Source organism: Vollenhovia emeryi, unplaced genomic scaffold, assembly GCF_000949405.1.
Source record: "Vollenhovia emeryi isolate VEMERY1.0 unplaced genomic scaffold, V.emery_V1.0 DF939168.1, whole genome shotgun sequence".
In the NCBI taxonomy this organism is placed as follows: domain Eukaryota; kingdom Metazoa; phylum Arthropoda; class Insecta; order Hymenoptera; family Formicidae; genus Vollenhovia; species Vollenhovia emeryi.
In genome coordinates, this window is record NW_011967198.1 from 1,382,848 (window position 1) to 1,405,322 (window position 22,475).

Genomic DNA, 22,475 nt, shown 5'->3' on the forward strand with positions numbered 1-22,475 from the left:
AAAGTCAGGATGATGTCAATTTGATGTCATATTGATCAAATTTATGTCAAATTTTGGTCAATTTGACGCCACATTGACCAAAATTTGACATCATCCTGACTCTTTGCTCTCCTCGGGTAATGCGTTCGGCGGAAAAGGCCGCGTTGCAACAGTGATAAAATTCGTGAGTTTAATTTTAGTACGCTCGTGGATTCTGCCAATAATTTAAAAGCGTACGCCAATCGGATTCGAGATTTTCGCAACAGTTGCGCAAGGATTATAGATCTTAATTGAACTGGGGCGTAAACTCAAATAAATCAAACTCTGCTCTTAATAAAGAAAAATCACTTTGATTGTTTATCGGCCCTTTTCCTTCTACTTCGAATGAAGAGGATCGACTTATATTTCTAGCTTCTACCAACTCGTTTAACATGGGCCTTAGATATTTCATAGCCAATGGAATGTTCCATATAGTTGAAGACTGTCTTAAATACCAGATCTGACTATAGATTTGTTTTCTGTTGCTGCACTGGTGAACTGGTACACTGGTGTAACAAATTAGAGTAAGATAAGTATGCTTTTTTTTTATTCTAGCCTACTGCACTAATTTACCAGCATAGCGATAGAAAACAAGTTCTGATTACTAGCGTTTGTCTCTTTAAAAAGCGGCATTGCTACGTGGATATGTGATATTGTTGATTACAGCGATAACGATGGACCCTCACAAGCGACAACCAACATCGGAAGAGCAAAAGCAAGAAAGGTTGCGGCAGACGAGAAAGAAGTGGCGGATCGAACAAGAGTATGAAAAAGAGCACGAGAAACGGAAGCTAAAAATGATCGAAAAGTACGAGAGAAACCGGGCCGAGGCTATCAAGACAAACAAGAAGCATTCTCTACACCAAAGACGAAGCAAGAGCAATAGTCCACAACGAAGAGACGCTAGATACCCTGAGCATTCTAAAGAGTACATAGTATACAGAGTTCTCGAGTTACAAATTAAGTGTTGATTAAATTGAACACGGAATGCGTTTGGCAAAAACAGGGCAAATTTGTAATTTATAAATACCAATAGTTTTGGCAGCGCAATATATAAAATATTAAGTTATAGATATAATTCCACGAGTTGAACTTGGCGCGCCTGTTAAACTTGTTTTATTCATTCTTTTGTAAGAAGAGAAATTAACACCTTTTTTCTTTAAATAATCTTAGACGGAATGCGCCAATAGCTAACGGTCCAGAAGGTATAATTGATATGAAAGAACTGCATAAAATTAAGACAGATGTTCATCAATATGTTCCACCGGAGGATCGGGACACGTCGAGCAAGATAAAACGGGATATTCTAAATCCACATGATATAATTCTTCCTCGAAGACAAAGTAAAGTATTATATCAGCTTTGCGATATATATGATTTTAGAGAAATTGTTTGATATTCTATATTATTAATATAGTGTATACATATATTAATACCGTGATAAAATTTGATACTTTCAACATACTTAATGAAGAGTCGTAAATTCAACGTAATGAAGAATTGCATTTTCCTTGTGATGAAGACACGTATAGTATGCACGATTTATCATAGCTCATGAATTAATTGGGAAAAACTGGTCAATTGTAGATGAAGGTGAACATCCACTGTTCCGAAAAAGTGAAATAAAAGAAACCGAAGAGATATGGACGGTCTCATTCTCACGAGATAAGCAATTGGGTATTTATATATACTTATTGTTTTTCTTTTACAAACAATTCATTCAATGCTCTAATTAATATAATCCTGGTGTTGCTGGTAATTTTTTTGCACACGTACACATGCGTGTTCTTTAGAAAATAATTGTTTATACCGTATTTAATATCGATAGAATGAAACAGAATTGTCTGGATTATAATAAAATGCCACGACTGAAGAGAAGGTTAGAGAAATATGTTTGGGATCTCATCATTTCAGATAAGCAGTCAACAAGTTGGAAGAACGCTCACACATCTGGAAGACCTGATGGTGATTCAACTCTGCGTCACCGGTATGTATTACTAGATAAATATATATTGCAAATGATTCTATATGTAGTATACATATAGTACATATAGTATATAAGATTATACACATATATATGTGTGTATAACATACCTGTATATTGAGTATTGCTTAAGCCAACCTCATACGATGCTTGTTTTCCTACTGGATTGTTCACGAGAACCAATAAGGATGCAGAGTTTTAGATCAAGTGACTTTAGGCTAAGTTCCGATTGACTCTCGTAATCAATCCAGTAGGAAAAATAGTATTGCGTGCCGTTGGCTTTATACACATATATTGTACGTACAAATGTACAGGGTTGGGAAGTAACGCGTTACTTGTAACGCCGTTACTGTTTTCGTTACCTTGTTTCGGTAACGATCGTTACTTTTTTATGTCTGTAACGGTAACGAATTCAGCCGTTACTTTAGTTCTCTGTTATCTTTTATATCCGTTCAATAGATCGTGCGCTGGTCGCGCGCATTATTCTTGATTGAACAAAAATATTCCGATATTGGACGCTTGAAGTCAATGTCACATGAGAATGTGCTGTAAGCATTTAACGATGTCTTGATTCTGTACGCTCGATAACTTGCTATATAGAAACTAGTTTAAAGTTTTAACTTTTAATATTGATTATTAAATAATAATAGTGTAATTTTATAATCTAACATCTTACTTTGGCATTTCAACAAAGTAACGAATCGTTACTTTCTAAGTAACGGTAACGCGTTACTTTTTCAAGGTAACGTTCCCAACCTTGCAGATGTATGTACATTATTTCGTCGAACTTTGAAGTTTAGTTTACAAGCTCTTTTGAATTTTTAATTCAATTCATAAAGGTATATACATTCAGCACTGCTTACGCAGTCGCATTACAAAGTTATCAAATTGATAAAATAATAAATTGACAAGGATTCAATATAAATGTATAATTCCCCGTATTGCTTTTACACACAAAATTATGAAGTGTATATGGATAAGGATTGAGTGTTGCTTATACATATATATACCATTATTAAATATGTATGGATATATTGAGTACTGCTTATACACAAACAAAATATATAAGTAAAATTATTAAATTTATACGAATATGAGCGTTTGGTAATAAGTGTGGTGGTCAAAGAGAATAGGAAGAGTGGATTAAAATCATGAGCAAAGCTCTACTTTGAGATTATAACGATAAGTAATAAATTGTCAATTGATGACGCCACGAATCGGCGTGTGTCCACACGGTTTGCAGAGAATCCAGTAATTAACATTACTTCGAGTGTAACAAAACGTGTTCACTTTTTTCTCAATGTCACTTGCAGCGAGATAACAGTTCTATTAGCGGTTTGTCGTCCATGTCCTCTTCCTCGTACTCGTTCTCGTCATCTGAAAGTAAGAGAAATGTAAGAAATTCTTCAACTCAGCACCACCAACTTATCATTCGCTTCGCCGTTATTCTACACGTTTGTCAGCAATATCGGAAGCACAAATAACGCGCGGACTTTCTAAAAACCCTGTTGACAGCCAACACTTGGCGTAGACTCGAAATAAAAACGGGCGGAAACTATCGTACCTCCCTTGAGGTAGACACACTCGAAAGGCTCCACATCTTTCTCGGCCTCCTCCCTGGCACGCAGGGTTTCCAACTCGTATTCCTGCCAGATACGGTGCACCGCGCCCTTCGGGAGATTGAGCAGGCGCGCCACACGGCGTATGCTGTACTCCGGGTTATTTTCGAACATGCGAATGACCCTCTCCTCGTGCCTCGTGTGCAGCTTCCACGGCACGGCGTCGTGCTGCTTGGCCGGTTGAACGGATCCGGTTTCACGCGCGCGCTGAACGCACTTGAGGATCGAGGACCCGGTGGGATGCCACCGACGTCCGGGGAACCGTTGCGCGTAGAGGCGAGCCGCACTTCTACCGCACTCTCCCGAGGCTCCGTACGCGAGAATCATGTCGACATACTCCGACGCGGTAAACCTAACCATTTTACGCGTATTAACACACCCGATATGATGGTACAGATCACAGCTGTACAGCTATGTTATTTACACGCCACTCCTGTCCGTTGCCTAGTCGCGTGTGAAATAACTAACGTAATTTCTGCGCCGACTCCTCTTGCACCAAGTCGCACGCTGATTCGCGGATCCTTGCGTCGCGTCGGTCGATGTTTCACTTGTTTCGCCGTTTTGTTTTGATCGCAAAATGCTATGGGACTCTAAAGCCTATCACACAATAGGAAAGCACAGGCAATAGGAACAGGGAATAGAATTTCTGACGCGTTGGATTGGTTGGAAAAAAATTTCCGACGAATCCAACGCGTCAAAAATTCTATTCCTATTGCCTGTTGCCAGGCATTGTGTGATAGGCTTTAATGCGGTTTAATTCGCTCTACCTCGACCACAGTATAACCAGTAGTTGCACTCTCTGTCGGCACCTTTGATCTGGGCGTTCTCAATTTTCCGCCATGTTTTTATTCGCGCCAACAGTGTATCAACGGCTAAAAGTGCCTGGGACATTTTCAGGATCGTATCCAGTAAAGGCGCATACGAACTGGCATACATTATTTATTGTAAATGGAAATGGCCTATGAAAAAATTGTTTTAATAAAAGTATTTACGCGTTATTCGTCAACACTGCGAATTTTTCAATGTCACACCGACTTTGCACTAATCACGTACAAAAATCCTGTGATTGGTCAGAATAAAAATATGTCGGATGCGCAGTACGAATCGGCGCGAACGTGAAACAAAAGAGCGAGTGGGCAGACTGGTTATACTGTGCTACTATATTGCAATTGCTAGCAACGTGAGTGGGACAAGCGCCAACGACGCGCAAAGAAAGAGATAGATACGGTCGAGCAGAATGGACTTGGATTATTTTGCGCAAGCGCAGCATATAAGCGCAGTGGCGGTTCATTTGAAAAGTAAAAATGAATTACTGAAACATTTGATAGCCAAATGTTACATTTTTAACACAATCACGTTAAAAAAGGTAAAAATAAAAAACGCGATATAAGCACGCAAGTGACGCAATTATGACCTAACCAAAAAGTCCCGTTAATAGAAAATACCAACGCATGCGCATAACGCACCGAGTTTGTTTATGTGAGAGCGAGAGAGTCAGAGCTATATATAATGTTTGCGACACGTTTCAGTCGATGCTAGCAATATAGTAGTACTACATATATGGTATGAACACATCACAGCACATGCGCTATGGTTGCTACCTATCTGTAATTTTACGTGCTTTCACCTTACATATAAAATGAGTGGACAATTTTCGAATATGAAAGTGGTAAGGTGAAGTTGTCGAAAAATTAATAGTTTATGAAATATTTTTACTAATCTGTTTGTTTTCTTTAATAAAATACATGTATGTATATTAGTATTTTTGTTTTTTTATTCTTTTTTTAGTCGTTCAAGTGTGCAATGTAGACGTGTTTTTAACTGTGTGACTTTCTAAGTATTTTTTATTTCCTAATATTTGTTATGAGACATTTGTAAAGTTTGGTGGGCTGTTCTAAATAACTTGAAATCGAAATTCTAATTTTTGGAATTTGGTAGAATTGTGTGGAAACTATGTTTTTATTTTCGTGTAAAGACTTTTCATTTCAGCTTAAAAGTTGATGCGCAAATTTATTCCAGATTATAATACATTTTAGTCTTCCATTCGTTTATTTATTTATATTTTATGTACTTTACTTACATTTTTTAGCATTTATAAAGTATGTTTAATATGTTCAGGAATCGTTTTAAAAATAAATGTATGAATGAATAATTTGTGATATAGACCGAATGTAACTATGAATTCTCTGAAGAATTACTATTGTAGAACTCATTTCTGACCTTAAAAAATTATGAAGGAATAACGGAACTGTCGGAAGAATTGGTAAGAAAACATTAATGTATTAATTAAGGTCAGTAAAATAATATACAATATCCTTTCTTTACATATTAAGTATTGTATTATCGTCCTTATTTTAAATGATATATTCTGTTCTTTAGGTTCATACAAACTTTATTTTTCAATATTATAGTGTATAATACTATTCAAAATAGAATTGGAAATTTTTTTCAAAATAATGATATGTATATAGTTCAGTAGATTTTTAATTTTAAATATTTCTCTTGATAATAATCATAATTTATTTCATATGTATTATATATAAAACAAACTATTGAGTATTGCGTATTGCGTTTCGCAATGTGAATGGAATTAATATGTACAGTTTTTCCTAAAACAGTTGTATTTCTCTTTTTAAATTTAATATTTTTATTATAAAATTTGCAGAGGGATATTCACGATTTCCGAGATAGAAGATTCGATGAAAAACTTGGAGATCAGGTAAACTTGGCACATAACAGGTAATATTCTACATATCATTATTAAAGAAAAAGAAGGAAGTAAGATAAATGCAAACACGGTAAGAAAAAGTTTTGGTACACCTTGTATGTCATGGATAAAAATAAATTCAACTACTTATAAATCTTTGAAAACAAAAATCTTGTTTTAGTATTTATGAAGTATGAATGAGTCCACTGTTAATGTCTGCAAACTTTTCATAATTTTATATTGTAAGTGTATGAATGAATTAAACGAGTATTTATTATAAATTTATTAATAATTTTTTAAATATATTTTCAGCTGTTCATAGCTGATAGTGTATCGGCTATGAACAATGTACATATCGGCTATTTGTAGCTGATAGCATATTATGGATATAAAGTTGTGATGAATCCATATATAATTAATATATATGTATAATATAATTATATATTAATTATATATATTATACAGGGTGTCTGATAAAAAAGTTGCCAATTTGAAAATAGTGGTAGATAAAGTTAAACTAAGAAGAAAAGCCTATTGCGAGTTTTGCAACGGGGCACATGTCTTTTCTTCTTAGTTTAACCCAAACTACCACTTTTTTCCAAATTGGCTACTTTTTTATCAGACACCTTGTATAATTGAAAATATTAACATGATTCTAGTTCGTACAAGTCAACTGTGCGTCATGAAGAAAGTGATGATGACAATAAAAAATATAATTACAACAGGTTAGTCTCAATTTATCTATTATTAAATTAAGAGTTAACAACTTGTTACGTGACGATTCTAAGTGATTCTAAGAAGATTCTAAATTCTTACAATAAATATTATTAATATATTATTACTCTTTTTTGTTGAATTTCTTTTTCTCTTTAAAACACTTTCGGAAAAAACTATCGGAAAGAAAAAATTATAAGAATCTTAACAGTTTTAATAAGATTTTAATTTCATATAAATAATATACTGTTTTACATACACATATACAACTTTTTACTATAGTTCCAGAAGGCAAAATAGCTCAATACGAGATAGTAAAGAGAAAGACAGAAGAGGAAGCGAAAGAAGTTTATCACCTAATAGCAGTGCACTTTACATCAGGAACCGCTCAAGAACTTGTTATAGGTACAAAAGTTAAACCCAATTATTAAAGATAAAAAAAAGAAAGTATACAAAGAAGGAAAATAAAAAGAAATAAAAATGCAAAAAAGCTTTAAAACCCGAAAAGAAATTGTCGATTGGCTATAATTTAAAAGATTGTAATTAAAAAAAATTGAATTAAGAAGGATACTTTTGCTGTTAATCTCTCTTGTTTTTGCTAATAATTCTGAGATGCATGTTTCCTCGTGCATTATAACAAAGCTCATTTATATCATTTAAAATAATTTAAATAGTAGTAAGTAAGATATTTTTATTATATATGTTTGAAATGTAAAATAACTCTTCGTGTATTTTAGAAGTAGAAGTCATTCGCCGATCAGTGAACGAACTAAAGACACGAGAGACAAGAGAAAATTTTCATCTGGAACTTATCCTGATCATTTACGCGGGTTAGATAATCGCGTGTTTCCAGAAACTTTTGCAAACTACCCTTTCTCTGGTAACTTCTACAACCCCTACGTGGTAAGTGCAATATTTTGATATTAAAAAAATGAAAAGCACTTTTGTTTGAATCGCTCCATGTTGAAAAGAACAAAAATTGGGTTAAATGCTTGTTTGAAATATTATCGAGCAATTTATCAAATATTTAAGTAATAATTTTGATCAAAAGGAAAGAAGTTCTAATAAATATGTACACAGTGGTTGGAAAATTATCGGACTGCGTATATTCTGTAATGTTTAAAGTGAGAGCGATTCATGAACCTATTATCTGAGATAATAAATTCAAACTTAACAAGTAAACCGATATTTATTTCAGAGATTTTGCGGAATAATGCCGATACCCGAAATACCGACACCCAGAATACCCATGCTTATGCCACCATTTCCGGTGGGTGCATATCTTATGAGACCACCTCTTCCCAGTAAGTTTGTATTACATAACAAACATATGTACATATCATGCGTACAGGTCAATATCATGCGAATGAAATTTTACAGGGTTCGGCAATGGCAGAGGAAGCCAAACTAATCAAACCCGATAGAACCCAAAAACACATTTGATATTTAATAAGATATATTTACAGGGTTGGGTAAGATCTTTCATTTTAACTAACAAGTAAACGGTTGGAAGTGTCCCTCACTGATTTCGATGCGCTTCTTTAACTTTTTAACTTTATTTATCTTTTTAACTATAGACACTACCCAACCCTTGCACATTTATAATAATTGTACTTCGAATAAATTTTATAGTCTAGACACCTCCAATCAATTTCGAAGCTGTTTTCAATTTTGTGTTAGGCCTCTCCTTAGATCCCTTAATTTTTGCAAGTGATATATGGGTTGACGAAGATGTCGGGGATTCAAACCTGGGATTTACCAGTTTTGATTTGAACGCTTCATATTTTAGCCACGTGTCATCGCACGGAGATCTATTTATAAATACAATTTATAAGATTTTATTGTTACTACCTAAATCCTTAAATAGTCCTTTCTACCCAAAAAAACAAGTTATGGAATTTTAATTAGTGTCATTCCCTCCGTTATAATCTTTCGATATCTTATCGATTTTTCAGAGTTTAAATTTTTACGATTCGCAATCTCGAAATTCTGAGAGTTCTTGGAATTATATTAATTGTGATTTTATCTGATATCTTGTGAGTTCTAAAAATTTAATTTTCTGCCAAGTATCGATGATCGGTAAGTTTCTCGACGGTTCCGTGACGTCGACGACTCTCACGTCAAAACATTCCGAGCGTTTTGAAGCGAGGTAAATAATAAGCAATAAACGGCATACAGCGTTTACAAGCTCGAATATATCGCAAATAACGGAGCTCCGTTTACATGCTGAAAGGTACACGTGACAGTCGCACGTTAAATTGCAAGAACGAGCGATGAAAGCTATATTGATATTCGACCACCTGAACGACGTGTTGTTTGTAAAATGCAACAAAAAGTTCGCCAGCCACATTCTGAAGCTGGCGAGGATGCAAGGACTGCTCGACGGTGACGACAAGGTACGTCTTTGAGATGTGACCTCAACGACATAATAATCAGCACTGTAAAGTTCACAACCTCTTAGAATTGTATACTTACTCTCTCGAATATTAGGGAAGGAACGCAGATAGATTATTAAGGGCCAATTTCACGAACGTCGGTTAACTGCTGTCCGAAGGTTAATTGGTTCTCTGTCTCTTCTAGATAATAAGCTAGAAAAAGATAGTCGACTAAACTCTGGCCGACAGTTAACCGACGTTTGTGAGACTAACCCTAAATGATATACGTTCTACTGTGGCAAAATGAGCATTCGAGGGATCAGTGTTGCTTCACTAACGAATAACAGGCACTTCTTGTTGTAGGACACTGCGGACTTGGAGGATTCCATACCGAGTCCTAATGTCATAATGCAATTGTTCTCACCTATAGTCACCTCGCAGCACGTGATGGCCTCGCAGTTTGGGAACTCCTATACCTCTATGAAGTTCCAGGATGGAACCAACATGGTGTTCGATGAGTACATTGGCTATACTTTCATGTACATCGCTGCGAAAGAAGTTGAGCTCATGAGACGTACACTGGGAGTGTGCGTATCCATTGTACGACATGTATGCGGTCCGGACATTGCAATGTTAGTAGATTAATTAATAAAATATAATAGATAATATCGAAGTAGATGTAAGAGAATATATAAATATTTAAAATCATATATTCAATATAATAGATTGCATTGTGATAAGTTTTCTTATAATCTTCCTTTAAGATTGTAAATTTAGTAAACTATCTCTATCTGACAGTGGCTGTACATTTAATTAAACAGTGATTGTTAGTAAAAAACAGTTACGATTACAGCTTGGCTAATTGCTTCGCTCTGATTTTGTAGATTGAAAACCAACTGGCAGAAGATGTGTTTGGTATCTTCTCTGCTGGATGCTTGGTCTCATCTAAGAAATTGTGAGCAAAGTATGCTGACAGAAGCGGTGGAGCAGTTGTCGGTGAACGCGGAAGTGGCATCCTCGGTTCTCAAGGTGTTGCATGATGCTTGCGACAAGCTGAAGAATTCGCAGCCTGAATTCAGCAATCTGCACGTGCTACTCCTGGTAGGCTCCAAGTTTCTGTCACTGTACTCCAGCAAGAACGCTCGTGATCTATGCGCCTCGGACATCCTGCTGATGATCCTGCTATGCTGGGTGGTGAATAAAAAGCGGAAGAACGATCAGTCGGAAAGCAGTGATAATTGCTGTGATAGTGATATCCTGTTGCCGGAGAGCAGTGCTTCGAAGAGCGACGAAACAAAATTGAGCTTCGGAGCTAAGCTGGCCGCTCCTACTTCAGAGGATATTACAGATCTCTTTAGTAGGTTTTTACAGCGTAGTTGTTTTTAATGATGGATACATATTTTTGTTTAGCATAATTGAAAGTTTTCAGTAAACATTCTTGAATTTTTAGTGAACAAAGAAAACATTGTAATAGATTATAATTATTATTGATTTGTTGTAGGAGGTTCTAGGGACTCTTCTGTGACCGAAGGCCTTTCATCTTTAACCGACGATGATCTCTACAGTCAGTCGCTTCTCCTTGGCTGCCAGCATAACTATACAGCTAATGCGGTTCACATCTTCGAGTTGTCAGATTCTATTAACTTGATAACAATCGTCGAAGCCACGAATCTTTCCATTTCTTCAGGATTGTGCGACAGTTTTCATTATTTAAATCTGATAAACAATCTGCAGTTTCAACGAGACATCGATGAACTAAAACCAGCATTCGAGAACCTCGATGTAGCAATTAAAAAAGTGTTGGAGGGAATTAAAAAGAATCGTTCTAACGTCGGGAACGATGTCGATATGTGTCAGAAGAGATTGCAAGCCAAATGGGACTTTGTACGGAAAAAATACAACGATCTTCTGCGCTCTAGAGATCCTGAAGTGGTCCTGCAGATCGAAGCCAATACTTCTGGCTTTGTAGAAACACTTAAAGAACTATTGCGTTTGACCTGTTTTGACAGAAACTTCCTGAAGCAAGGAATTGACGTTCTGACGACGGTTGGCAGACTCGTGAGGCAGAAGCTGAACGATTTCAGTGATTTCTTGAAAGTCAAAGCATTGAAGAACTTTACGCTAGGATCATATCCTTTTCTAACAAACTTCAAAAGGCATAATTTCGTGACTTTTTTCCTAAATAACTTTTAAAGTGTTTCGTAAAGTTTGTACCCTTTAAATCTAATTATTTTTAAACTGTCGTAGCACGAGAAAATTGGAGGAATCACATTATTATATAGAAAAAGAATGGATACTAATATAGAAAATGTTAATTATATGTATATATTTCTTGTTAGAAGATTTTAAATTGTTTGCCAACTAGATTTGCAACTCGGCCCTTTTCAGATATAAATCAATTAGTGTAAACGCCTTTTAGGACCTGGCACAGATAGTGGTCACATGAATTATCACATGTGAATCCATATACTGTATTTATTCCACCCTGTCCTGCGTACCGTTACAAACGGACAAAGACAGGTTTTTCGCTAGGTGGAATCATTGTCGTCAGTGAATTCACGTATTATAATGTCGCACAGCGATTTTTCTAAATTATCTTTATCGTAATAATGCTACACATAGCATTTATTACGATAACCCTCCTCCTCCATACTGAAAACTTAAATTGTTTGTTTAAAAAGACTAAACCTCGAAATTGGCATATTACACGTGCAACTTTTTTATTTGATATGCCTCCTTAATGTTATTTTCCATTTTTCCACAAGAACTTCCCTAACTATCAACAAGTATCTTGAGGAGTTTCCAGGTTTGGTGCATTTTATCTACATCGACAGGAGTACCCACAGACTCGTGGCACCCACACTGGACTTCACGAGCACGGAAACGCTCGCTCTCACGATGAAAAAAGTAAGTTATATTGAGACATTGTCTTTTTTAGTACTTTAAGTTAATTCTTTGAATTTAAGTGCACAGTACATGTATATTTAATTGTATTAAAGTAAATTAGAAGTTTAGTTATTAAACATATTCAGGAAAGTTTTTTTCTCATATAACTGATCTCTCAATCTGTTAGGAAATAGAATTTTTGAGTATTGGAAATTTAAATTAAAAAAAATTATTACAGAGATTCAAGTAAAATACTCGTGTAATAATTCAAAGATTCTGATTGCAAATAGACTACATTCGTATAAAAAAAATTTGTTTTTATATATAGATTTGGAATATGGTTGAGCAAAGCAGAATGCATTTACAAGAGGGTCATCTATCAGTTATGTGGAAGGATACTACATTTAATTATTCCTACTTTTTGTGGTTTGAGGACAGTTCCGTATGTACAGTTGTGTTATATTTAAATACATTAATATATAAAAATAAGACTACATTATACTAGATTCTACCTGTTATTCCACAAATATGTTACGGACATTTTAATAGAAAACTAAATTTCTTACGCGACACTTCATTTTATGTCAAAACAACATATAAAATTTATACATACATATATACAAGTAGATATTAATTCCTTTTCATGTTTGCAGGGATGTTCACCACCGAAATGTAAAGTCTATCTTAACTATGTCATGAAAAATTTCCCAGTTCCAGGCATACTCTGCGGAGATTATTACAGGTTGTTACTTTAAGCTACATTCTTTAATTAAATTCTTTTTTGTGAATTTTAATCTGCCAAAATTATAAAAATATACAATTAATAATATATTTTAGTATCAAAGACTTCAATATTAATAAAATAGAATAATTATGCAATACTTACAAAAGACTCGAGTATCTAACTTGATTTTTTATTTGCAGAAAATTAACTGAAACATGTTTTCCGAAACTCTTGCCGAGCAAAGTACGAATCTACGAACTATTCTGCGTACACTTAGGACTAACTACATCGACATGTGTCCTGGAACATTCCCGTAGATTGGCAGCTACCATCTGGGAAGTCACTGGGGTGCCGAGTAATTTTGCAGATATATTCTAAAATCGTATTCCCTCGAGTCAAAATTTTCAATTCAAATTTCGCCCGTCTAATTTTGACTGAATTCTCTAGAATTTCTGAATTTCAATATACCTTGAATTTTGATTTTAAACTTCTATACATTCTCAATTTTAAATTCTCTAAGAGTATCTTTCAAAGTACTCGAATTTCTGTGATATTTAGATTGTTAGACTCTTACATGTTTCCAGTTTTTGGATCTTTACTCTTTATTATATTAGTTTTTCTTATCCTTATTAGTTATAGATTGTAAAACTTTTCTTAAAAAATATGATAGAAATGCACAATTCCGTTTTCGACACTTCAAATTTAATATTTCTATATTAATCGATATATAAAATAACAAACGTCAATAACGTAGATAGATTATAGTTTTCAGTATTTATTTAAAAGTTTGCTTCCTCTTATCACAATCCTAGATGTATCCCATTTGCCAAAGAATTAACTAGGATTAATTATTAATTCTGTAATTATTATCATTTATTTTATTTATACAACACAAAATGAAATAACAATCATTTTGCGCCCTTTTATTTACAAAATGTCTTTAATAATTAGTGCATACTAACTAAAAGCTTACACATTTTGTAATGAAATATGTTCAACTTCATACAGATATGTAATGGCACATTAAACAATAAAAACCAAATGACAAATATGAAATAAGAAACGGAATAGATATTATTTTGTTAAAAGAATATTTTTTACTAAAGTCTTCGGCAAAATTTAAGGCACCTATAAATAAAATAATTAATACAAAAATCGCTTCTAATTGCCGATTAAACGTATTCTTCTATCAAGAAAGTAAAGCGCAGTTTCCTTCAAATGTCTCTCAATCTTTTTAAACTCTGAAACTTTCATCTTCTCGGGTACTTTTAGATTTTCGTTAATTTCTTTCAGTTCTGCGCTTTTTTTATAACATTACAATTTCTCCTTTTTCCCTCTTGTATTCTTTCAGATTCTTTCAAATCTTCAAAATTAAAAATGTCGGAAGTTTGAGACAGCCTGAAAGCGTGATTTTTCCAGGATTTGGTTTCTCCACTCAAATGTCCACTGTGTTGCATTCATCCATATTTATCTTTTTTGTTACCTGGCAAGACCTGGGATAAAATTAAGTACTATTGAAACAAATTTATTCTATTTATATTAATGAAATTTTATTCGCGTCATCTATTTTATTTCTTGAAAACTTGAAGAGAAATTCTTTGCTTTCGTCGAAAGAAAATCAATTTCTTCCTTTCAAATCTTGAATTCCTTCACTGTAATTAAATAAGTAAAAAAAGTTTCTACTGAATTTTTCTGTTTGTTTTTAAATTATTTCTCATTTTTCAAGAAAATGATGCATTTTAACGATCTTCCTTTTCTGTTCCTATTTATTTGTTTTACCCCTAGCCCCTCACCTGAGAACGGGGGAGCTAAGGGATACAGCAGCAGAACACTCGGCGTCAGAGAAATCCTGTTCCGGAGTAATAGTTCTTTCCCGGGTGGAATACGCCTGGGCTGTACCTGGGCCACGGCGTTTCTTCATTCCCGGAGTGAATTCAGGGTTACCTCGACCGCTTCCTCTGCCCCTACCAACGCTTACTTCGCTATCTTCCTGACAGATCGGCTCGGTAGCAATTTCCGGAATGGCACGCCTGCTATTAGCGAAGGGGACATCTTGCTGATGTTGCTGGTTGCTATCTTCTTGCGAATTGCTGCGTCCTAAACGGCGAGTCTTTTCCTGACTTACGACACTTTTAGCAATGCAAGCGGCAGTATTGCGGTTCGGTGTTCGGCTGTTCGAGGTAACTGGCTGGGCCTAGGATCATATTTTGTGCATTAACGTCTACTCTAGAGTTAACAGTTTTAGAATATTAATCTGATTTATTGAAACAACCAAATATTGAAAAATTATTGAGAAAATTGCGCTTGTATTCAATTTTCGATAAAAAAAATCGATTGACTAAAAAAGTTTATAAATCGAAAAATTGTGCAATTGATCTAGAATGTTCCATATTTAGTTCAAGTTTTTAGTGGCGATCGTGGCGCAGAGGATTGTGCGCTAGTCTGGTAATCCGAAGACCTGGGTTCAAAACCAAACAAAACATTGTTGGTTTTTCATTCGATCGCCACATAGAGAAGTGGATATAGAGAGAGGTGTTATAAGAGGTTTGGGCACGTTCCTTCAAAAAAACGCCTTGTAACCCTAAGGGGAATCAATAAAATGTATCTAGTTCAAGTTTTTAAGATGACATACGCAGGACGGGATGTGTTCCCTTTGAAGACGCATGTCATCGCCGATTTTCATCTCTTCTTTCGTCGAGGAATCGATTTTCTCCGATAAGCAATTCTCCCTGCTTGCTTTAAAGGTCCTCTTGTAGCTCTCACCGTTCACCTTCGTTTTCCTGGATAATTGCTGCGCTGCAAGCTTGTCTTTTAGGTCGCGCACTTGTCTCTCCAATTTGGACACTTCGAGATCCGATTCACACACTTTCGGAATCAATGACATCAGGTGCCGTTCGGCGGCCTTTTGGATCATCATAGCAGAATCTAATCCACTTTTTCTCGTCATGTCCAATCTGAAGAATACAATCTAATCAGACACCAATATAATAATACTGTATAGTGTTGAGATTCTAGATCTAGATCTAATCCCGGAATTTCAGTTGTAAAAAATATTTTTACGAGATCAACGTCTTATAATAATTAATTACAGCTTATGGATTAGATTTCATACATTACATCAAGAGGAAACGAAAATAGTTTTTTTATTTTGGGAAACAGAAAAGATATAACTTAATACGGTAATCTAAAAGTTGCTACATTAATAAATGTTTACTCACTTCAACGATTCTATCAGTTCGGTAAAGCCATCGGGTGCGCGCGTCGAATTTCTAAGAGGTGTTGGCTTATAATCTGAACCATCGTGTCTAGATGCATCGTCACCCAGATTGTTTATTCTCAGAGGGATCGGCTCGAATTGTCTACATACAAAGTGCAAGTCAAAATATAATATAAAGAAACTGTTGTCGTCCGCTTATCTCTTCTTACGACACATAAAAATACTTTTACTTATTTATTTAAATAAATACTGAATACTAAATACCATCAATCAACAGTGCTATTCACATTTTAAACAGCCTATGTGTATAAAAATCGGGGCAGACTAATTTTACATAAATATTCAGATTGAAGACTTACGAATGAGGGGCATCTAATTCCATCAAATTCTGGTACTTACCCCCGCTTATGCCTCAGAAACACATGTCGGAACTTGTGGGTGCCGCGTGTCTCGGAGGTGGAGGCGTTGAGGAGGCAGGCGAGGAAGAAGTCTTCCCTACAGGTGTTTCCGCCGGAAAAGTGCGAGGCAAACTGCTTGTGCAGTACCCTGTCCCTCATCGTCGGGATCAAGCTGCTGGTATTTCTTCGGAAGCGGAACCAACCGATCACCTGTTTGCTCTTGTCACGCACAAAATCCTTCAGGCTCTCCTTATTGATCCGGCCGGTGGAGTCGTGCAAAAGATCGGTCAGAGAACACGTCACAATGGTCTCCACGTCTGAAAGTGTTTACGGCGTTTTCAATAGGATAAATTATAACAACAGTAATGATAAAAATGAGAGCGATAATAATAGCGACAGCAACAATAATAGCAAGTCATAATCGAGGAAATTGATAAGGTTTTATCACCAAGTATCTTATTCCGGTTGTGTTGCTTTATATTTTTAGACCGATCGCGTCTTCCTATTGTGCAGATAATAGAAAAGATATCTAAACAATTGATTTCAATTAAACTGTGAAAACAATCGAATAGCTAAAATCAACACATCCTAATACAGTTTCCCTATCTAAAAAGGCTCATTGTAGAACCGATAGTATCATCTACCAAATTACAGATGTTACTATTTAAATTGATAATCGTATACTCCATTTATACGACAGTTTTTATTGAATATATAAAACTATGCTCCTCCTGGGTAGAAATGCACGCTTCTGTTTAAATGTCAATACTATAGGACTTGTCTTAGTAGAATTAAAGATTTCTACAGCTTTGAAGCTTATGACGCCGTCCTCGTTCGTAACGAAGATGTTTAAGTAAATCATCAATTGAGCCAAAGATATAGAGGAAAGTCCCCTATTATGAGATAAGCTCCTGATACGAGATAGCAGGGTTTCTGCTGAACTAATAGGCATCATTTGTTTGTTCCACTACAAATTTATTGCTCTTGGAGGGAAATCTATTTAGTAGAAAATTTATCGTTAAACGCGTAATCGTCGCGAAAAAAAGATTTGCGTTGGAAACTCACTATCTCATAATAGAGGACTTTCCTTTACACACATGGAAAATGTATGTGTTCCACATGTGCCTAAATTCATATGGAAGGCAGTGATTTCTAGTGTGCAAAAAGTCATCGAATATCGTCGACCCTCGGGGGACGGAGATAACATTTTAAATTAAACATAACGTGCACTTTTTATCTGCACCTCTAGCACTTCAAAGCGGATCCCACATTCCCACCCCCGCACTCAATCGCTCTTCTTCTCCTCCGTTGTTTACACGAAGGACGCGGATTATCGCGGCTATACTCACTAATGTGAATCTTGACGGTCTCCACTTGATTGTCGGAGTCTGTGTAGGTCTTGACGATGAACTCGAGCGCCTCCCCGAGGAGGAAGCCCATCTGCAAGAATTAATAAAGAAACGTCAGCCTCTCGCCGTTGACGAATGTAGGCGCGGAGAGGTTATAGCGACTGGCGGAGACGCGTCCCTCCGAGGACGGTTTTTCCACGCGACGGCGGACAGCCATAAGAATTTATCGACAAATCGATACGCGATTCTCGCTTTACCTGCTCGCCGACGCTGCGCACATTTTCGTAGAACAGCAGTGAGAGCGCCGCGCCCGAAATAGTGACGAGCAAGTCGCCGTCCGCCATGTTGACGACGATCGCCCGCTCTCCGCTCTGACGTTAGCCGCGTATGCACCGCGGTCCGCGGGGTGCAATCGTTGCACGACGGCGTTCGGAAAACCTGAAAATATGTGTCTCGTGTATACGTGGACGGGCGATTCGATATGCACATATCTAACATAATTTATTCATTGTTTTGTATAACACGTGTACATATTCGAGCAATAAATCACCTTCCATTTGAATCGTCACGGTATTCCGGATACTTCGTAATTTTTCGAATGAAAAAAAAAAAACAATTGTCAGAAGTGGGATTCGAACCCACGCCCACAGAAGTGGACTGCGACCTGAACGCAGCGCCTTAGACCGCTCGGCCATCCTGACTTTGTTGGTGCTCAGGTGGTCGGGGCTCAGTCAGACGAGACTCGGACGAGTCGCGCGGTCGACTGACTCCAAGTAGAGTAACTTTCTAGGTGTTCGATGAGTGTAACGAAGCGCGAAGAGCCTCGTCTAAAGCCGGGTACAGACTTGAGCACGGATGCGAATGGGGTAAGCCGAGGCCGCATGAGCGTACAAGTGCATACGTTGGTCCGAGGCGCGGCAAATTGCCTCGGTCCGAGCGCTGTCGGTCGATCAAAGAAAACGTAACGCTCAGTTTGGACGTGTCCATGCGCGTATTCGACGGTCAGTCGCGCACGAACAGAAGTGAATAAACTCTCGTCAGTAAGTACAGAAAATATTTATGTAAATTAACGACGCGTATAATTTTTTAAACGAATGTGTTTCGCAGTAATGGAATGGGATCAAGAGACATGCATACAACTTATAAATGAGTATAGAAAAAAGGAAGTCCTGTGGAATCCGCGAGATCCTGCATATTATAACAAATTAAAGAAAGAAGATGCTTGGAAAGAACTACGTGAAAAATTTGGAAAAAGCATTGAAGAATTGAAAAAGAAGATTGACAGTTTAAAAGGTTCATACAGACGAGAGAAGACGCGAGCCAAAACAAGTATGGGAACAGGAAAAGGTAAAAAGGAGAGAGAGAGAGAGAGAGAGAGAGAGAGAGAGAGAGAGAGAGAGAGAGAGAGAGAGAGAGAGGGAGGGGAGGCATTGAGGTTCCATAATAATGAGTTATCTTAAGAATATATTTTTACAGGACGACATGAGATGTATAAATCAAAATGGTTCGCTTATGAAAGTCTACAATTTTTGGAAGATAAAGACGAGCCTCGCAGGACTCCAAGTGTAAGTATTTTGATTGAGAAACATCGAAAGTTAGGGTAAGATATTTTATTATATACAAGAGTGTCACGGGTCTCTTCCACGAGTGCCTTTTCGAGTGTCTTCTTTTGGGCAACCGACACATGATATACAGGGTGAGTCAATTAAAGTGTAACAGACGTATATCTTGGAAATGAAGAATTTTGGAGGAAAATGTTTCAGACGAAAGTTGTATGGTTTCAAGGGGGCTATAAGATGGTGCCATTGGTTTGACCTTGAAGAATCGTTAGAAGGTTACACGAAGGTCACCTTAAATTTTTTAAATAGAACACCCTATATATTTTTGCATATTCTTGTAGCTTACCTCGAGAGCTTTCCGACAGCTCCTATACAGTGTGGAAAATTCCATGTTTCCTCAAATTCTTTAGCAATTTTCTTCCATTCGTCGGGAGTTAACGGCATCTGAAAAAATTGAACAAATAAAAATCATACTCGAATGTACTTATTTAATGTTATAAAAATTTATAATCTATAAAACTTACTGGCAGAATGTCCTATCAAAATCAATATGCTAAAATAAATGTTTGTTATATGGAGATATCATATCAATAAAATATCTTACCCTAACTTTCAATCTGTAAAATTTATAATCTATAAACAAATATGCAAGAAAATTACAAAATGCATTTATTTATTGTTTCCCGAATTAGAATTTGCAAACTGTGTCTGACGACGAAAAAGGCGACAATGAAGCACAGGATGAGACCGAAGAAAGAGGTAAAGAAAAAGAGCAAGAAAATGAGCAAATCAACGAAGAATTAGTCAATCCACAAGCAATTATATATCATTTAACAAATAAAACTCAGAATAAAGAGTTCAAGTTTCCGAAAAAACGTTCAGTTAAACAAAAACAGGCTAACGAAGATCCAAGAATTGCGGAAGCGTTTGGATATCTTCGACAAACAGCTTTACAACAGCGAAAAGATCAATGTAGTCTTTTCGGCGACTACATTGCAGATAAATTACGTTCATTCGATAATCATCTTCGTGCAGTTGCACAACATAGAATTAGCAACCTCTTATTCGAATTAGAAATGCATCTATATGAAAATTCTAGCACTCAATCAAGTACACAATCTTTTTCCGTCTATAACAATTTTTATCCGCCTAAAACTGAACAGTCATCCACTCCAGTTAGTAATATTAGCTCGCCTTCTCCATCCCCTCAAAGACACGAATCACCTTTATCCAACTCCTTGCAATACTTTTCTGATTCTACCAATGATTCCCAACGTACAGAATAAAACATTATAAAAAAATATATTACATATTACGTATTTTTTTTACAGTACAATTCTGCGTTATTAAATATGTATTGCTTTAAAAGTAAGTGTTACTAATAAAAAGTATAATAAATTAATATATTTAATAATAATAATAAAATACTTACCTTCTCGTAACTGATGAGACAATCAATTATTGCTTGGCATACTTCCGGTACTATTTGCGATATTAATTGTTTTGATATTTTAAACAGGTATTGTAAACTAGTGAAGGAATCACCAGTTGTAAGATATCGCAAAGTTACAGCTAATCTTTCCTCAACCGGCACTGCTTTTCGAAAAGTAGTATCATTTTTTGATATTTTTTCTTTGATGGAATTAAAAAAAATCTTAATAAAATCTTCTTCCGACATTCTAGGAAAATTTTTGAATTGGTCACTTTCTTTGTCAGCCAACGAATCATTCCATAAAAAGATGTTAATATTATTTACTCGTCTTCTAGTCAAGTACAATTGCGTTGACCACCAACGCCTTTGCTTTCTCGTCTTTTTCTTTTTCTTTAATAAATTATATAAAACGATAAAACTGGCACTAGCTACTGCAATGTTGTCTGCCATTTTCGTTCCGTTTCGCTTCGATTACTCCGAACGACTAGAGCAACATCGAACAGTTGCCTCGATTTGCTTCATACAAAACTTTTCAAATTCAGTATTGTGTTTGGTCAATTAACGTCATTCATATCAGTTAATTTAGGCAATTTTCAATGTCAAAATGATGTGTGCTTGCTACTTTAGATAAGGCCATTTTTTATAGCATAAATGTTAATTGTTGACTTCTTAAAAAATTGTATTTATTATATTTCAAAATTGCATTATCTAAAGTAGCAAGCACACATTATTTTGACATAAAATATTGCTTAAATCGATGTAAAAATTGATTTCCGATTGATCTCATCATTTTTACATCAAATCATTTATCACTGGGTCCTACTGTCGCGAAATATGCGTAAATATGTACGTCTTTTAACATTCATCTCGAGATGCGTAAACAGGTCGTTTAGATCGAACACAGGTTTTCAGAATGAGTGGCTCTCGAGCTTGGCGAAGCCACGAGAATTGATTCGGAATATTCATAAGCGCGCCTATCGAAGGTAAACTTCCGTTCTCCATTTAACCAGACCTTGGAGCCGCGAATTTCTCGGATGATCTCTGAAACGACTCGTCGCACTCTCGAACTAAGACCTTTGTGCCCGTCGCACACTTGAGGTCTGCAGTGTACAATGTGATTCACGACGCCACGATCTTCGGACCGGACGAACAGAGACGGCGTCGGGACGACGTGCGAGTCTGGATTTACATTCAATATTCATTAATCGCTATTCTTCACATTCTCCTATTAATATTTATCGGCATCGCGCTCTCGCGGCTCGAGGTGGTCGCGAGGAGACAGGCGCCCGGTCGGAGTGGAGCAGGTGCGAGATACCCCAGCCCCATCTCCACGCGCTCTGGCTCCATCTCCACGCCGAAAATACACCGCGCAAAAATCGCGCGCGGCGGTCAATGCGCACCTATAGAACCGCGACGTGCGTGAGATACGCACACGCGCGAAGATGAAGCTTGGCTATATTTGCAGCCGCGATGCGCGCGGCTGCAAATGATGT

At 36.4% G+C, this 22,475-nt stretch overlaps 6 protein-coding genes and 1 non-coding gene across 14 annotated transcripts in view; 3 read left to right on the plus strand and 4 right to left on the minus strand.

Annotated features, from left to right (window-relative positions):
• Nucleotides 1–8,693, plus strand: part of LOC105564169 (pre-mRNA-splicing factor CWC25-like) — an 11,630-nt gene extending 2,937 nt beyond the window's left edge. For 5 of the 7 annotated variants that reach the window (XM_012016364.1, XM_012016367.1, XM_012016366.1 and 2 more), the window contains 10 exons: nt 685–946; nt 1,192–1,361; nt 1,606–1,695; nt 1,933–2,005; nt 6,287–6,340; nt 6,988–7,053; nt 7,325–7,447; nt 7,780–7,945; nt 8,241–8,346; nt 8,423–8,693. In XM_012016364.1, the coding sequence (XP_011871754.1) occupies nt 693–946; nt 1,192–1,361; nt 1,606–1,695; nt 1,933–2,005; nt 6,287–6,340; nt 6,988–7,053; nt 7,325–7,447; nt 7,780–7,945; nt 8,241–8,346; nt 8,423–8,466 (1,146 nt within the window). In that variant the 5' untranslated portion in view covers nt 685–692 and the 3' untranslated portion in view covers nt 8,467–8,693. Of the gene's footprint in view, nt 1–36; nt 164–684; nt 947–1,191; nt 1,362–1,605; nt 1,696–1,932; nt 2,006–6,286; nt 6,341–6,987; nt 7,054–7,324; nt 7,448–7,779; nt 7,946–8,240; nt 8,347–8,422 lie in introns of those variants that run through there. The other 2 variants (XM_012016368.1, XM_012016371.1) reach the window with 2 other exon arrangements.
• On the minus strand, nt 2,798–4,148 carry LOC105564168. Its single transcript, XM_012016363.1, has 2 exons — nt 3,567–4,148; nt 2,798–3,379 (listed from the first exon to the last, which is right to left on the minus strand). The coding sequence occupies exons 1-2, from the start codon at nt 3,979–3,981 to the stop codon at nt 3,306–3,308; spliced, it is 489 nt and encodes a 162-aa protein (XP_011871753.1). The 5' UTR covers nt 3,982–4,148; the 3' UTR covers nt 2,798–3,305.
• A 422-nt stretch (nt 8,694–9,115) lies between the features above and the next one.
• Nucleotides 9,116–14,090, plus strand: LOC105564175 (Hermansky-Pudlak syndrome 1 protein homolog). 2 transcript variants are annotated; one of them, XM_012016380.1, is made up of 8 exons: nt 9,116–9,438; nt 9,781–10,049; nt 10,302–10,774; nt 10,919–11,546; nt 12,180–12,324; nt 12,632–12,745; nt 12,957–13,045; nt 13,228–14,090. In XM_012016380.1, exons 1-8 carry the CDS (start codon nt 9,316–9,318, stop codon nt 13,403–13,405), a joined length of 2,019 nt encoding a protein of 672 aa, XP_011871770.1. In that variant the 5' UTR covers nt 9,116–9,315; the 3' UTR covers nt 13,406–14,090. The 2 variants fall into 2 exon arrangements, with proteins under 2 accessions (XP_011871770.1, XP_011871771.1); XM_012016381.1 differs by having other exon boundaries at nt 12,204–12,324.
• The window catches only part of LOC105564174 (BRCA1-A complex subunit Abraxas-like), a 36,264-nt gene continuing 27,573 nt past the window's right edge, over nt 13,785–22,475 (minus strand). The window contains 8 exon segments of the mRNA XM_012016379.1: nt 13,785–14,505; nt 14,508–14,520; nt 14,821–15,221; nt 15,660–15,981; nt 16,246–16,386; nt 16,644–16,959; nt 17,992–18,082; nt 18,249–18,429. Coding sequence (XP_011871769.1) covers nt 14,317–14,505; nt 14,508–14,520; nt 14,821–15,221; nt 15,660–15,981; nt 16,246–16,386; nt 16,644–16,959; nt 17,992–18,082; nt 18,249–18,335 — 1,560 coding nt within the window. The 5' untranslated portion in view covers nt 18,336–18,429 and the 3' untranslated portion in view covers nt 13,785–14,316.
• LOC105564173 lies at nt 18,460–20,961 on the plus strand. Its single transcript, XM_012016378.1, has 4 exons — nt 18,460–19,031; nt 19,099–19,338; nt 19,468–19,556; nt 20,243–20,961. Exons 2-4 carry the CDS (start codon nt 19,101–19,103, stop codon nt 20,834–20,836), a joined length of 921 nt encoding a protein of 306 aa, XP_011871768.1. The 5' UTR covers nt 18,460–19,031; nt 19,099–19,100; the 3' UTR covers nt 20,837–20,961.
• Nucleotides 18,609–18,692, minus strand: Trnal-cag. Its single transcript has one exon. It is a non-coding gene; the product is annotated as a tRNA-Leu (tRNA).
• Nucleotides 19,566–22,475, minus strand: LOC105564172. The gene is made up of 3 exons (XM_012016377.1): nt 20,983–22,475; nt 19,897–19,994; nt 19,566–19,806 (listed from the first exon to the last, which is right to left on the minus strand). The coding sequence occupies exons 1-3, from the start codon at nt 21,430–21,432 to the stop codon at nt 19,620–19,622; spliced, it is 735 nt and encodes a 244-aa protein (XP_011871767.1). The 5' UTR covers nt 21,433–22,475; the 3' UTR covers nt 19,566–19,619.

Bases quoted from the DNA above. Each gene is read 5' to 3' on its own strand.
- LOC105564173 (XM_012016378.1), top strand. From the start codon at position 19,101: ATGGAATGGGATCAAGAGACATGCATACAACTTATAAATGAGTATAGA. The intron at 19,339-19,467 runs GTAAAAAGGAGA...ATATTTTTACAG, and splicing joins AAGTATGGGAACAGGAAAAG to GACGACATGAGATGTATAAA. The intron at 19,557-20,242 runs GTAAGTATTTTG...TTCCCGAATTAG, and splicing joins AGCCTCGCAGGACTCCAAGT to AATTTGCAAACTGTGTCTGA.
- LOC105564168 (XM_012016363.1), bottom strand. From the start codon at position 3,981: ATGGTTAGGTTTACCGCGTCGGAGTATGTCGACATGATTCTCGCGTAC. The intron at 3,380-3,566 runs GTACGATAGTTT...TCTTACTTTCAG, and splicing joins GTGTGTCTACCTCAAGGGAG to ATGACGAGAACGAGTACGAG.
- LOC105564172 (XM_012016377.1), bottom strand. From the start codon at position 21,432: ATGGCAGACAACATTGCAGTAGCTAGTGCCAGTTTTATCGTTTTATAT. The intron at 19,995-20,982 runs GTAAGTATTTTA...CAATTTTTTCAG, and splicing joins GTCTCATCAGTTACGAGAAG to ATGCCGTTAACTCCCGACGA. The intron at 19,807-19,896 runs GTAAGCTACAAG...CGATTCTTCAAG, and splicing joins GCTGTCGGAAAGCTCTCGAG to GTCAAACCAATGGCACCATC.
- LOC105564175 (XM_012016380.1), top strand. From the start codon at position 9,316: ATGAAAGCTATATTGATATTCGACCACCTGAACGACGTGTTGTTTGTA. The intron at 10,775-10,918 runs GTAGGTTTTTAC...GATTTGTTGTAG, and splicing joins GGATATTACAGATCTCTTTA to GAGGTTCTAGGGACTCTTCT. The intron at 11,547-12,179 runs ATATCCTTTTCT...CCATTTTTCCAC, and splicing joins AAGAACTTTACGCTAGGATC to AAGAACTTCCCTAACTATCA.